General features: G+C 37.4%; 2 protein-coding genes across 4 annotated transcripts; both read left to right on the top strand.

Moving 5' to 3' along the window:
• Positions 1 to 28: 28 nt before the first annotated feature.
• Positions 29 to 5,953, top strand: LOC114350628 (protein RER1). Of its 3 annotated transcripts, none has more exons than XM_028301497.1 (6): positions 29 to 84; positions 228 to 364; positions 929 to 1,033; positions 1,822 to 1,918; positions 3,763 to 3,986; positions 5,747 to 5,953. In XM_028301497.1, exons 2-6 carry the CDS (start codon positions 287 to 289, stop codon positions 5,828 to 5,830), a joined length of 588 nt encoding a protein of 195 aa, XP_028157298.1. In that variant the 5' UTR covers positions 29 to 84; positions 228 to 286; the 3' UTR covers positions 5,831 to 5,953. The 3 variants fall into 3 exon arrangements, with proteins under 3 accessions (XP_028157298.1, XP_028157304.1, XP_028157310.1); XM_028301503.1 differs by having other exon boundaries at positions 58 to 88; XM_028301509.1 differs by having other exon boundaries at positions 62 to 80.
• Positions 5,954 to 11,599: 5,646 nt separating this feature from the next.
• Positions 11,600 to 14,581, top strand: Cna (calcineurin A). Its single transcript, XM_028301149.1, has one exon. It carries the CDS (start codon positions 11,795 to 11,797, stop codon positions 13,280 to 13,282), a length of 1,488 nt encoding a protein of 495 aa, XP_028156950.1. The 5' UTR covers positions 11,600 to 11,794; the 3' UTR covers positions 13,283 to 14,581.
• The last annotated feature ends 1,685 nt before the right edge of the window (positions 14,582 to 16,266 follow it).

A 16,266-nucleotide genomic window follows, 5' to 3' on the forward strand; every position in this document is an offset into this window, starting at 1 on the left:
GACTATAGAACATAGTAGATGAGCTCGACTCGTGTCATGTTATGTCAATCATCAATCGCAAGGCAAGGTGTCAAACTTTAGTATGTAGGTGATAAAATTATTGGATTTTAAGTCCTAAACGATTAATATTTGTAAATTACAAAAAATACCTTCATTCAGAAATTATAGGAATTTGCTATCTGCTTCTCCGAAAGTAATAAAATAACTGCAGTTTTATTTCCTTACAGCTCGTGACAGTGATGTACAGTGATTAGAATCTAACTAGAATTACAGAAAAGCTATCAGTATGATGGACGGCAATGATTTAGCATCTGAATCTGTTCGAAGAAACATCATTTCTCAAGCTTGGTCACGCATTTCCCAGGTAAACACTGAAGTCGGTTTCTAACCAAAGGACACGTCCTACTTGTCACTCAAGAACATGAGCTAGCACTTAATTAAGGCTAAATTACGCTCTTTATTACAGCAGTGTATTTGAATCCCTGTGGGAAATAATGTTTGTGTGATGAGCAAAAGTAACCCTATCACAGTAATGGATGAATAATTATTAAAACTTATTAATAAAAATGTTTTCTGTGTTTCTTGAGCCACACCTAATCACCAGCTTCTATGGTGTCCTCAATGTGTTAGCTTGTAAGGCAAGCTATACTGGGGTTGGATATAAAGAAATTATTGTGTAGGAGAAATTTCAGAAAACTTTGTCAACTTTCAAGGATGTAAATTTCTGGTAACACCCTCTTCTGTTGTCTCTTTTTTAGATTTTTCTATTTTTTAGATTAGTCTAAATTTAATACTGATAACAGTTAAATTACTTCATTTCACAAATACATTTTTGCACTTAACAAAGTGTACCAAACATCATTATTAAGTGGGGTAATTTTTTTTCCAAATTGCTGCACTAACACTATTATTTATGCCTCTATTTCAGATTTACCAAGGAACACTAGATGGATGGACACCATATACTAAGGGAAGATGGATTGGCAGTATAGTTCTTGTATTAATATTCCTACTTAGAATATTTACCAAGCAAGTGAGTATAGTCATCAATTGAAATACAAAGAGTTGACTCACTTTCATTTAAAAATTTAATCTACAATGTCTCTCAATAAACTGCTCAATTTATTTAATCATTTGACTATTCAGACACTGTTGGCAGCATGCCGCCTCTGTTATCTGCATTATTTAGTTCCTATTTAATTTGTGAACTCAACATTGATAACAGTAGTTTGTTCGCACAGATTAAACTTCCTTAAATAGGTACAGTCCATAAAATTATGTTATATTAAAATATGTTGACTCATTTTCATAAAGTAAAATCTAAAAGCTAGGGTTATTACACTGTGCTAGGGTAAAATAATTTTTTAAACTTGTACATAACTCACTTTATAACCACTCACTTCATTATCAAAAGTGCATCATTGAAGAGGAGGAAACTCCATGAATGCCATTTAATAATAAATATTATTGTTATCATTCACCATACAATTTATCCAGCTATTTTATCACAATATAAAAATAGATATTTTATGCAAATGATTTTTATAAAGTGGTAAAGGTTCAGTACCTAGTGGGGTTAGCCTTTTGTATGCCTAAGCACTGATCAGGATGAGAAACGATGATTTCTACATTCTTATCTGAAATCCTGGTGTACGACCAAAAAGGCTTTTAGTAATCCCATGCTAGGAAACACAAATGAAAATCTGAAATAAATTCATTGATATTTTTAGTATGTAACTACATACTTTTTTAAACTTAGATTGTACATAAACTGGTAATTAATAAACAAATATTAATAATGTTATTTTTTGTCTTCTTCAGGGTTGGTATATTATAACATATGCACTTGGGATATACCATTTAAATTTGTTCATTGCATTCCTAACACCAAAAATTGATCCAGCAATGGATTTTGATGGTAAGTGAAGATTTATGTCTTTTATTAGTATGTTAACTTATGTTTAATTAAAGCTGTCAAAATATTATTATATTGTGCTAATAATATGTATATCGAAACTATTGATACATATGTATTGCTTTACCATTCTTAAAATATATCCAGTGGTAAAAAAACCACTATTTTCTCCCAACCTCAAGTGTTCATATTTTTTGATAAAGCATCCCACAAAAATCTTTGCGTGGGCGTTATTGATTTCGCTGACTCTTTACATGACGTTGACGGTCAGGAAGGAAGTCCAAGGGCCTCCGCTAAAACTCGCGCGGTTCTGTTTCGAAACTTAATATGAGCAGCGCACGCGGGTGCATTTCCATACATTCATTCGCGCGGGTGCCCACCTAACCGCGACGTGTATCCGCGGAGGCCCGTGGAAACTAGTGGTTTACGCATACGTAACCGTTGTGCCGCGTGGACAACGCCCTCTATCAATGCTTCCAGAGCATCGGTTGCATCGGCTGGGCAGCGTTCGGGAAGCTACGCAATATACTCACGTCCGAAATACCGCAGTGTCTCAAGACAAAAGTCTTCGAGCAGTGTGTGCTGCCAGTGTTGATTTATGGATCTGAAACGTGGTCGCTTACTATGGGCCTCATAAGAAGGCTCAAGGTCGCCCAAAGGGCGATGGAGCGGGCCATGCTTGGAGTTTCCCTGCGTGATCGAATCAGAAATGAGGAGATCCGCAGGAGAACCAAAGTGACCGACATAGCTCGCAGAATTGCTAAAACCAAGTGGCAGTGGGCGGGGCACATAGCTCGTAGAGACGATGGCCGTTGGGGCAGAAAAGTTCTCGAGTGGCGACCACGGGCTGGAAGACGTAGCGTGGGCAGGCCTCCTACTAGGTGGACCGACGATCTCGTAAAGGTCGCGGGAAGAGCCTGGATGCGGGCAGCGCAGGACCGTGCATTGTGGAAAACCTTGGAGGAGGCCTTTGTCCAGCAGTGGACGTCATTTGGCTGAAACGAACGAACGAACGAACCGTTGTGCCGCGTGGACAACGCCCTCTATCAATGCTTCCAGAGCATACTCCCTTACACGCAAGACCTCGGTCAGTCTTCACATTACGTCGTCAATACTGTCTTCCTCGAGAGGCTGTTACTGCTGCCTCGTAATTCGCCCTCCGGAATATCTCGAATAGTCGTCTTCAGCTAGTAGGACGTCTACAGTAACAGTACCTACTCTGCGAATAGACCTCAGAGACAAATTACACTTTAAATAAGTACCTACTCCTCCTATTGCTAACACTACCCTCGTGTGCGCTTTTAAGTGACCACAGGTGGAAACCTGGTGAGATCGAAAAAAGAGTTAAAGCTAGTGTTGGAAGATTAATCACTTGTGATCGCCTTAGATTGCCACTTGCGATCGTCGGTAGACATAAATATTGGCAAAAAATTTCCTGCCAAATAAGGAGTCTGATGCAGAATATGAACTTCGCAAAATGCAGTTTTCTATACAAATATTAAACAAACTCTGCAGCTAATACGTATAAAGGCTGTTTAGAAAATGGAAAAGTACGCACTTTGCGACGTGCAAATTCTGCGTAAAACCCCAAAAAAGACAAATTGTTTGTCAGAAGTTTTAACTGCAGAAGCGTGTAGATGGTTTTAAAAAATTAATATAAAATTCCCTACAAAATTATATCTCCGAGACCTAAATAAAAACCATATTCACCTAGATTCTAGGTGGGGCATACAGGGGCAGTGTTCTAGGTCCTAGAACACTGCCCCTGTACTTGTACCTGTACTTTTTTTCTTTTTATCTTGTGTTTCACAGATACAAGATTTATTTATACTGGCTTTTGCTTTCAGGTGATGATGATAATGGTCCAGCTCTACCAACAAGGGCTACAGAAGAATTCCGACCGTTCATACGGCGACTGCCAGAATTTAAGTTCTGGCTCTCTGTAACAAAGAGCACTATCATTGCATTCTTCTGTACTTTTATCGACGCTTTTAATATTCCAGTATTTTGGCCCATTTTGGTCATGTATTTTATAACACTATTTTGTATTACAATGAAGAGACAAATCAAGGTAAGCCTTATATTATAGGCACCCACAAATTTAAATTTAAGGCCCGGTTTCCACCAAGACGGAGCGGTGCGGAGACGAGAGGAGATGTGCGGCGAAGCTGGCAGGCTATTTTCACCAAAGGGGAGCGGAGTGGTGTGGAGACGAGAGAAGATGTGTGAGCTGTGCGTAGCTGTCAGTCTATTGCTATCTATGAAACACCGCAACGCTCCGCTCTTCTCCACACCGCGCCGCGCCGCTGTCAAATTCCATAGAAAAACAAATTTACCAGACACTTCTCTGCTTTTCTCCGCTCGATCCATTTCCACCAAGGCGAAGCAGAGTGGAGATGTGCAAATAATGGAATCTGATTGGTTATTCAAAAAACTTTTTTGCTCCGCTCCGCCTTGCTGGTGGCTCCGCCTAAGCGCTCCTGCACACGACGCCGCCACCGCGCCGCCGCCGCACCGACGCGGCGCCGCTACACTGTTCATACACGCCGAGAAAAGCCCGCCGCCGCGGGCTTCACGCGGCGCGTATAAACAGTGCAAAGGCGCGGGGGACGGCGCGGCAGCGGCTTCGTGTGCAGGAGCGCTAAATATTTTATAAAAAACTTAATCTTCTCTAAAAACACTAAAGTACAAAAAAGGATTTTGCACTTAGCAGAATTGTTATTACATATAAATGATGAAGTATTTGTTAAAAGTTTAGTTCAACTTACTTTATGCTGTGCAAAAAAATAAATAAATGTGTTACCTATTTTTATTTTACCAGGAAAAATATTATGCTTGGAATTCTCTGTAGATATTTCCTCAATAAAGAAGAACGGTCATCTGTGACCCAGGCCCGACAGAAACGAGACATACCTCAGTTTTTTTGTCATGTCTTAATTAGTTAAATTATATATTTTTTATATTCGAAATCTATGTATAGCACTATAATATTACCCTTTGTTTTTGTTCAGGCGTTATACAAAAACTAATACAAAAAGCCTATTTATCACCAAAATTGGTAAATGTATGTACCTAAATGTCTATTACAGCTGCTATGCAATGTATCTAGGTGACCTGGAGATACAGCCGGATTATACAGGGTGGAAACGAGAAGTTACAAAATCCAAAAATTCAATGTTACCAGCTTCCATAATCTGTAACCTAACATTGGTACCATTTGAAAGAGCTCGTGAAGCACTTTCAGAATCAGTAACTACTTTTTCGATATCTTGTATAGTTTAGAAATAATCGAGTGAGATCACTTATCGTTCCATATGTAGGTATAACCACCCTGTATAATCCGGCTGTATCTCCAGGTCACCTAGATACATTCCATAGCAGCTGTAATAGACATTTAGGTACATACATTTACCAATTTTGGTGATAAATAGGCATTTTGTATTAGTTTTTGTATAACGCCTGAACAAAAACAAAAGGTAATATTTAGGTGTTATACATAGATTTCGAATATAAAAAATATATAATTTAACTAATTAAGACATGACAAAAAAACTGAGGTATGTCTGGTTTCTGTCGGATCTGGGTTTTTTTTGTATGGGGCGTGACCGTTCTTCTTTAGTTTAGCTTAAAAATAAAATGTCAAGAACCCCGTGTTAGTATGTAAAAGAGCCCTATGACGTAACCTTTGAAGAGAGGTTGTATATTTACCTCAGTATAATGAGCTAAGAGATGAAATAGAATCCCGCTCAATATCCATTCCACCTGTACTGCCGTGCATTCCCTCAATTATCCTCTTCTTTACATTTTATTAAGTCTTGTTTTTTTTTTCAGCATATGATCAAATACCGGTACCTGCCGTTCACTCACAGCAAACCAAAGTACAAAACTGTTGACCCTGCAGTAACTGTTAACTGACCACTTTTAAACGATGCTAGCATCGAATGCCGGGAGGAGTCATAGTTAAATTAACTTAAAACTGTTGTACGATTCTAGAAATACAGTTTTTATTATAATGTTTTATCTTCTTTAATTTCATTATTTGTGTCGTAAATCACTAAAATATTTATTATTTTTGAAATTAAAGACGGAACTGTAAAAAATATTTTAAATGTAAACTATGATGTAAATAATAAAAGCCAAAAAGTAATCATTCGTATTCGTCTGTTTTGTGTTTCTCCTCGACATAAGGTAAATACGCGTGATCATAAAGTGGTTTTCTATGATAAATGTGATAAGAAGAAGCTGGCCTTTTTTAATAGCTCTATATAACGTCGGTTTAAGAAGTAAGACCTATATTAGTAAATACTTATATTTATATATTAGCTCTAATGGTAATTATGTAACTACATACATACATAGCTGTATTAGCTGTAAAAAGTTGTTAAATTCTATACATATTACATATATTTTAAAACGATACGAACGAACGAAACGATAGCATAGGATCACACAGCGTCGTAAGTAGGTAACATAGTGGACGTCTTATAATACCACTAATACCTATCTATATCTACACAATATACTCTGTTAAGTTAATTATGAGCCCATATTTAGGTAACACGTTATAAATATAATCAATGTACCTACTATGTCTTCGCGCCTTGTACTAGCAAGATGTAGGTCTTGTTTCTTTAAGACCCTTTGTATGACTAACCCCCTTATTAATAAAAAAGTTACACCTAGGATGAACTAGATTAAAATGATATTTCCATATTAAATGACAATTTAAGCCAGATTTCAACTAGGGTGTAACTTTTATTAATAACTCGACATGTCGCTCTTCATATCAGGTAGGTACTAAGGGAAAGGAAAAACATGACTGACGTTCTTCTTTGTAGTTACCTTGGTAAGTTTATACATTATTGCATTTTCGAAGAGCCTCCGAAACACATTTTGAAAATAGTACCCGTAACCACAGAATAGGTACATACTTAATAGCCGTAACTGTATTCGCATCTCGTTAAAAACACTATTTTCAGCTGCTTACCTGAAAAGCAATTTAAATCATTTGGTTGCTCTTCATGTAAAAAATACAGATAGAGCCGTCTAGCTAGCCCGTCGGTGGAACCACGCGGTACGCACTTGACTTCGAGTTTTGGGACACCCTGTATTTGAGCAATAAGTTTGTAATAAATAACAAAGAAACAAGTCTCATGAACAACTGCTTGGGATAGGAGCTGGACACGAACATTGACGAGTCGCAGACTTGAAATCGGGAAGTCGCTGCTTGGGTGCTCTACTTTCGTAGAATAGAGATTTCCTCAAGTTTAATAATACTAAGTAGATATACCTACATTACATAATATGATTTCATAGCCTTTACCACAGTTAACATGTAGGGGCTCCCTGAATACCTATGCATGCCGGCTTCACACTATTGTCCAACAGTGGAACTGTTCGTCCCACCTTCCACGTGTAGAGATAAGTTATACTTTAGTTCGTGTATTTTTGACGATATTGGGTTGGGTCGTATGTGCGCACGATCGATCTGATGGCGGTAAATCGTACCTTCTACCTACCCAGTACCCAGATCAAAAGAGTTGGTCAACTCACATGAACCGCCATTCATAATGTCCTCCATAGTATAGTTGCGTGCAGAGAGAGGATAATTATGTGGACAAAAATTCTACAAATCCCCTGACCAGGGGATCATATACTTATAAAATTAAAGTAAGTAGAGCGCGAAGTCCTTCTTTCGGTTGATAAGAAATAGTTTCATCGATATTTCTTATCCATTAAGGTTTAAAAGTTCCTACCAATTAGAAGTAGGTACCTTGTAATATTCTGTTTTATTTTTATCCTATGTAAATTACCTACATTAATTTCTTAACCGTATTTGCTTACGTATGACCTGGAGCCCTACCGTGTTGTGTAGCGTACCTAGAAACTGCGTCAAAAATACTCACAATTAGATATTGACGAACGCGACGCACAATGTGCTGAATGCTGCTGTATTTTTATCACTAGCGACTATTTTTAACTTTTATTTCGGAGGTAGGTAGGTACCTATCAAACAATTCGTTTTCTAACTGGCGAAAAACTACGTTCAGGAATAAACTGCTGAGCTCAGTTTATAGAACAAATAATATTTTCAGTAAGTAATTACGGGTTACACATACCATTTTTGTTTCGTCACATAAGTAAGTAATGACGACTAAAAATGTGCCAATTGTTAATGGTGGGTTAATAGCTGTATTTTAATTTTATTATTCACGGTATTTATGTACTATCGTCGTGACTCGTCCCTCAACAAGTTCCTACAAAAGTAACACACTCTAATCTCTAATTTAAAGGGCTTATTATAAGAGTGAAGAAAAGGAAACCTTCGTGTGAGAATCTATTAAAAAAGCGTTGTTTATGATAAGAAGCATGACCTACATTTAGTTTTAAACTGCTTTCATGCACGAAATAATTAAGTTGGAGCCATGAGTAGCTGCAATAGGTATTGCTTTTGCAGCAAAGCAACCCTAAGCAGAATAATATGTAGGTACCTAGGTACTTACTCGTCCCTAACGGTTTATGTCTACCTACTGAAAAACTCTGTTTTAAGTAGGTACCATTGGGTAATGTTTCTGGATATTGATTCAATTCATATTTTTTATCAGTTATTCAACTTTTGATGTTTAGTTAAAATCTAGGTCAGCTAACTAGCGAGTTAACGATTTTACGGCCCGATACACGTTACCTGCAATTTGAAAATGCACTTTTCTTGATTGGGTCGGTTCTTTTCATTACCCACCTAGGTACTTACAAAATGACATTCTCATGAAATTATCAATGAAGATATTATACATTCTCGTAGTAGGTATTAAAATAGGGAGGTTGATTGCTTAGGGCATCAAGTAGCCTTAATAATTAATTTGAAGACTTCCAGTGCCGATTTGATGATGAACGCACTTCTCATCACTCGCCACCTACTAAGCGTGCGCGTGTATATGAACCAAACCCACCCATAAACCAGGCTTACAAGTGCCTGGGCCAAAACGTAGGTGACTCGGCCTTTGGCCTTCAAATACTTACACCGTTTTATTTGAACAAGTGTGGTGGGATTATAGTAGAATCTGGTGACATTTTCTTCCAATTCGGAAAAAATACACAATACCTACGACTACCTACCTATATAGAAACAATATACCTATAGTGTGTTCCACATAGAAAATTGAACCCAGAGTTTCACTTTCTTACTAAACGAAACTAGGGTAGTCAACCGCCTCTGTGGTCTAGTGGTAAGACCACCTGCTTCAGACGCAGAGGTCCCGGGTTTGATTCCCAGTGGGGGCAGATTTTTCTGTTCGGTTTGGTTGGTGGTAGGGCTTGTTCTAAGTCCGCCTGGCTAGCTAGCTACCACCATCTTACCTAAGTCTGTCGCCATAACAACAATATTAACTGCATTATTGTGTTCCGGCAGTTGGAGGTAAGATAGCCAGTTCCTCCGTGGTTGAGGACTCCGGGTGAAGCTCGCTTCCACCTTCGGCCTGATCGTCACTTACCATCAGGTGAGATACAGGCCAAGAGCTTCCTCGTTGTAGATAAAAAAAACAATGCTTTAACCTGTTATCCTAGTGAATGACAAATGCGACAACACGACCAGAACACGACGCAATGCGACGCGACGCGGCGACGCACCCGATACGTTAAGTATCAAGTAGTCGTTGTAGGTATACAGGGTGTCCCATAAAGACTGTGCCTAACTTATGGAGAAGATAGACTTATGAATGGCCATCTAGCCAAAAAAGCTTTAGTAAAAGTTATCAGGAATACCTATATTTATTTCATATTTTTCAAATGTCCTCCGTTTTGACCTTATCTTTTGTTGCTGTGTACAAATGCAGATTATTTTGCTTATTCTTCTAGTCAAATACCTAATCTTACTTTTTCCATAATCAAAATATTTTGAGATTTCTTACGGACCTTCGGCATAGGAAGGTAGATTACCCATTTCTGGGAACGCGCTCTACGCAGTAACCTACTACCCTGTATTTAATCGATTGACCTTAGGCTGTGGATCTGTCAGTTGGGCTTAGGGGTGTGAGCCGTGTGAGTGTAGCCATCCTTTGGCAATATTCCCGTGGCAACATTACCTACTGCTGCCTTAAAAAATATATTTTTTATTATAAAGTTATTTTTTAATACAGCATAGCATTAAAGTAACTACTTGAATAGGACAGAGAACAAAATATTTTAAACCGTTATTTATCTAGTAGGCAGCACACTACATAAACTTAAATAGTGCGAAATAGCGAATAATGCATGAATATGTTATAAAGTGAAACTACTACTGACCTATATTGTTTAACCTTGCACTACATTAATTATTAACATCAAGTTGCTATAATATACCAACCAAGTAAAAAGTAGTGGCAATAATTCCGAATCTGGTAAAGTTTCTGGCAACGGCACCTACTTGCATTGAGTCTCGCTAGTAGTATGCTATGCACAATGGGCCACAGTTCCAGCTACCCATTTCCGTTTTTTCTCTCGCTCTCATCAATAATGATAATGTTTCTTTGCGATAGAACGAAACAACATGACCGGAAATGGGTAGCTAGAACTGTGGCCTATTCCTACCTAGTAACCCGGTCGAGCTGCGCACCTCGCTGGAATGTGACTCTCCCTCGCACTCACTGGCTCATCTCCCGCCCCGTTCGTACCAGAGCGCCGATGTGACGTCACGGCCGCCAGGTGCGCAGTTAAGTCGACCAAGTTGTATTAAAATGTTTTTAAAAGTTTTACAGTATAATGTATTCAATTTATTTTTTTTTCATTATACCTAATAAGAACCATCGACCTTTCACTCTTCCTCTTATCATAAAATCAAGAGTAGGTCGCGTAACGAAAGTTGAGGCGAACACAAACACTCACACTGATGTAATACTTGATTCAGAAAGACACAAATTGGTCCGAAACTCAGAATATGTGCGACATACAGACGAATACAAATCTTTGCTTGTGTGTTGATCGCCTCAACTCTTACTGCGCGACCTATACTTCTGACTCCCACTCAAAACGCTAAAAATATATTTTACTCAGCTGCAAATTTTTTATATTTAATTCAACACAATTTATTTTAATTAGATTTCAGATTTATCAAATACAAAATTTAATTAAGTAGTAGATTATTTTAATGAATGTACTGGCAACAATTGCGGATATTGCCAGTGTTACTATTTTAATGATATTTTCAGTGTTGCCAGAAGGTTACTTTTGTAACCTTTTAGGTTACTTTTGAACTGCATTGGTTACTTTTAGGTTACACTAATGAAAAGGTTACTTTTAGGTGATTTTTCAAAAATTGTAGAATTAACATTTACAGGTTATTCAGTAAAAAATATTGATAGTGACAATTTAAAAATGTTGTCATAAACTGCATTTAAACATGAATTTGATTTATTATTTGTTAAAGAAATGAGTTTTAGCGAATGTTTTTCGATAATAAAACGCAAATCCATGAAACGGTTTTATACGACCGGTCACTTTTCGGTCTTCATGGAATGGTCAAAATTTTATTTCGAATTTAGGTAAACGATTGATGATCAATTGTATTCATTTTCTATCCATGAACAACCTTACACAATCGCTCCGCACCCCCCCCCCCCTATGAAGGTTACTTTTTATTCAAAAAGGTTACATTTTTTTTTAAATCTGGTAATTTCTGACAAGACCCCACTGGCAACACTGGATATTTTCAAAAGTAATAAAACGCGCTCGATATCCCTGTTTATTTTATTGACCACTCGCCAGATGTTTGCGCATTGTTTTCCAGTGCGCAGTAGTTACTCTGTCGTGAAATCGGGATTCTGTTTTAGTATTATATCTATTCTGCCATTTTGAAAATAGTGGCGTGTATGGATTAGACCTAGTGTTTTTTATGTGACAAATATGTCCGGGAGCAATGATAAAGTGTCGACTACGCAGCGTATGATCCAAAGTGTCGCTTTCCCTCCCAGCCACAAGCTTACCGTGTCGGAAGTATTCGATGAAAAAACGGGCAAACCACTTCCAGATGTACTGAAGCAACATTTTATCTTAGAAGGTCGTATCGAGGAAAACGCGGCTTTACGAATCATCCAAGATGGTGCCACCCTATTACGATCAGAAAAAACGATGATCGAGATTGATTCACCGGTGACCGTGTGCGGAGACGTCCATGGCCAGTTTTATGATTTGATGAAATTGTTCGAGGTGGGAGGCTCACCCTCTTGCACCAAGTATTTATTCTTAGGTGATTATGTCGATCGAGGTTATTTCAGTATAGAATGTGTTCTTTACCTCTGGGCTTTGAAGTTGTGTTATCCGAAGACGTTATTCTTATTACGCGGTAACCATGAATGCCGACACTTGACGGAGTATTTCACCTTCAAACAAGAATGTAAAATCAAGTATTCTGAGAAAGTGTATGATGCATGTATGGAGGCATTTGATTGCCTACCGCTTGCTGCTCTCATGAACCAGCAGTTCCTATGTGTGCATGGAGGTCTGTCCCCTGAAATTAACAACTTAGATGATATTCGTAAACTAGATAGATTCAAGGAACCGCCTGCATTTGGAGCCATGTGTGACCTGCTTTGGTCTGATCCTCTTGAGGACTTTGGTAATGAAAAAAATGCAGAACATTTCTCGCACAACTCAGTCAGAGGTTGTTCTTATTTCTATAGCTATGCAGCATGTTGTGATTTTCTACAAAGAAACAATTTATTGTCAATCATACGTGCCCATGAAGCTCAAGATGCTGGTTACCGGATGTACCGTAAAAGCCAGACCACAGGTTTTCCCAGTCTTATTACTATCTTTTCTGCTCCTAATTACTTGGATGTCTACAATAACAAAGCTGCTGTCTTAAAATATGAGAACAATGTTATGAATATCAGACAGTTCAATTGTTCACCTCACCCGTACTGGCTACCGAACTTCATGGATGTCTTCACCTGGTCTCTTCCATTTGTCGGCGAGAAAGTAACAGAAATGTTGGTCAATGTCTTAAACATCTGTTCTGATGATGAGTTGATGACAGAAGGAGATGATGCATTGGAGGAAGCAAATCTCAGAAAAGAAGTCATCCGCAATAAAATCCGTGCCATTGGAAAGATGGCTCATGTGTTCTCTGTGCTTCGTGAGGAGAGTGAATCTGTTCTGCAGCTGAAGGGGCTAACTCCTACTGGCGCTCTACCATTGGGTGCACTCTCCGGTGGTAAGACATCTCTAAAGAATGCTTTGCAAGGTTTCTCTCCAAATCACAAGATCACTTCATTTGCTGAGGCTAAGGGGTTGGATGCAATTAATGAGCGTATGCCACCGAGGCGTGATGGCCAGCGTACACCAGACACGCAGGAAAAGAAACCACATGTAAACAGCAATGCACATTCGTGAAGTGCTAGCTACTACTTCTCTTCGATCCTTACTACTTGATCCATGTCAGTGGTTAGTGAAATATGTGTGAAGGAGACTCAGCTTTTGGAATGATATTTCACATTCATAATAACTAGGTGGATTTGAAGGGAATTGTAATAGATACAAAATATTTTTAAATTTGGATTTAACTTTTTTTCAATAGTTAAAGTTAAAAATTTCTCTTAAGATATTACCTCTCGATATTTAAAATATGTCAGATCTGCAGGCAACAAATTTATTTAGTCAATTAAATATTAAGGTATGCACATTTATTTATAATGCGCTGCACTGTTTAATTTTTGGTAATGTAATTTTAAATTTTTCATATGAAAAGACATGATATTGTAATGTAAATTTATTCAGATTGTCTACTTATACTCTACATTGTTATCTACATTAGTGAAAATTAGACATGTCTATAATTTTTCAAAGCATAATTAGCTGTGATATTAAGCGACGATCGTGTATTATTTAATAGCAATCTGCTAGTGAAGTACGGGCATGTTCATTGGCTAATCATGCATTGAAATATGTAAAGTAAGTGGGAATGTTCTCAGCTTGGGCGTGTCTTTATATTCTATTAAGTAATAAAATTAATTATGTACTATAGTGTGCAGCACATGGTGTGTCGTTGCCGTGCGTGTGTGCTGTGTAAATATGCCTTGTGCGTACACACACGTTATTGCAGCTTTAACACTTGAGATAAATATTACTCTCTTTAATATCTTTGCTACAAGTTGTACTTAATTGTATTTTATTGTACAAAATATATTAAAATTACTATCTATGAACTATTACTTAAAATTAATTTATATTTGGGTGTATGCTGGCCCCTTGTTGCCTGCATGCAGCTGAACTTGTATGCTGGAACATCACATATTAAAGTTTCTTAGCCATAATGTTTCGGTATATAAGGTGTAGTGGCTAGTCTAATTGCAGATTTTCTTACAGCTTCTATTCCAAATTTCACTATATAATATAATATTATTAGGTTTAATGACCTATGCACTGTTGGAAAATCTCTTTTGGTCTGCCAAATAATCATTAATTGATGCAATAAGTTCATAATATTGTGAATACTAAAGTGGCTTACATCGTTTTTCAAAGTCAGTACTAAGTATTTTATCTCAATTCAGTGTGTAGTCCTTCATATGTTCTGTACTTTTAAATAAATTTTACCTATGTAAAAAAACTAACAATATATTTAATTTTATTTTGTACTAATCATGGGAAGTGTTGTTTTATCCTTATAAAAATATATTAACATTGAGCTCCATAGATTATGGTTTCATTCAATCGGTTTTAGACCCTTAATCATTACCTACACATTACACAAATACACAAAATTCCTTAATCCAGAAAATTGTTCTTCTACTAAGTCTAGCTAGAATACTAGGTCTAGCTTATTCACAAGTATTTACATCCATAACACGAATGTAAACCAAAACCTATATGTTGTAAAAAAAAATCATAACTCAAAATCTTATCAAAAGTCACGGTGATTTGGGTAGCCCTAGTGATGCTCTACCTCTGGGCTTCGGTTTGACACTACTTTTTGGGACACCCTGTATAAAAAGTATTTTGTGTCGTCTAGTCCCAAACTATTTAAGCAAAGCTTGTACTATGGGTACTAGACCACCAATAATAAAAAGTGTTTTTTAATATCAGTAAAAACAAAAGATTCATTACCCCAACATACTTTTAGCCTCAGTTTTAAAAAATAATACTGCGTCGTAGGTAAAAAACAGCGAAAATTGAAAACTGACTCGAAACGGGAAGTGCGTTTTGGGGTGACAAACACGCACCACCACCACCACACCAGTCTGGTAGGTAAATACCTACCTACCCACCAACATGATGCAGCGATAGTGAACTAACTACCCGTTTTAACTAGGTAAGTAGGTACCTACTTAAAAGTATCTTTTGTTTTTAATACCTTAATACCTATGCTAGAAGTGATATCTATATTACCATAAATTAACCTTGTCTACCGTATTTTTTTAGTTATTTTTACATTTAAAAATAAAAGGTAAAGTAAAATGTAATATTTTTATAAGTTAGGTAGGCTACCTAGCTACATTAGAAAAACCTTGACTTCCGCCAAATCTGACTGGCCTAAAGTGTGGGTGGATGCAACATTAAGTACTTAATAGCCCAATTATGTACCTACCTATCTCGACCTAGCAAAAGTTCAAAGGGTGACAACAACACGGTTCCCAAGGGATACGCAAAAACGGGCTATGACAAAGGAGTCTCATTACTTCGCGCGATCATCTAGGTTAAAAATATACTGATAAGTAGTACAAGTATGCTGGTGTACGGTAGAGTAGCCTGCTTTTATGTAACACGTCTCTGCTTCACATTTTCGTCGTCGTCATCCATCATCATAATCGAACAGACGCTGACACTTAGCTAGGCTGTCTCGAACTTGCAGGTATTTAGAATTAGCGAAGTCCATTATCTTAACTTCGGCATACATAATGAAGCGCATCACATGACTGTTATTACTACCGAGCAAGTTTTCATATTTTAATAAGCACAATGTACCTAAATAACCTACAATCTATTAAGAAACAATAAGTGAAATGACAGTCAATACAAAAGCTGCAGGTAGCTGTGAAAAACAGTCTAATCACGTATGCTTCTATACAGGCGGTACCATACCAACTGACTTGTCTTTTATTACCTACCTACTTATGTAAACATTTTATAATTAAGTACAACTAAATGTCGCCGATACTGATATGAATGAATGATGAACTAATAATAATAAATAACGTATGCATAAATAAATCTACTACCTACCTATACCCACTATACGTTTATTATAAGGCGCGCGTGCGCCTGATGAAGAGGAAACCAAAAGTATGTAACCATTTTGTAATGATCTTATTGATGTCAAACGCGATTATTGTTTGTTGTAGATAAACCATCTTCTTTGATCAACTGAAAGTAAAGTGACT

Source organism: Ostrinia furnacalis, unplaced genomic scaffold (assembly GCF_004193835.3).
Source record: "Ostrinia furnacalis isolate ACB-3 unplaced genomic scaffold, ASM419383v2 OfSCF0075, whole genome shotgun sequence".
In the NCBI taxonomy this organism is placed as follows: Eukaryota; Metazoa; Arthropoda; class Insecta; order Lepidoptera; family Crambidae; genus Ostrinia; species Ostrinia furnacalis.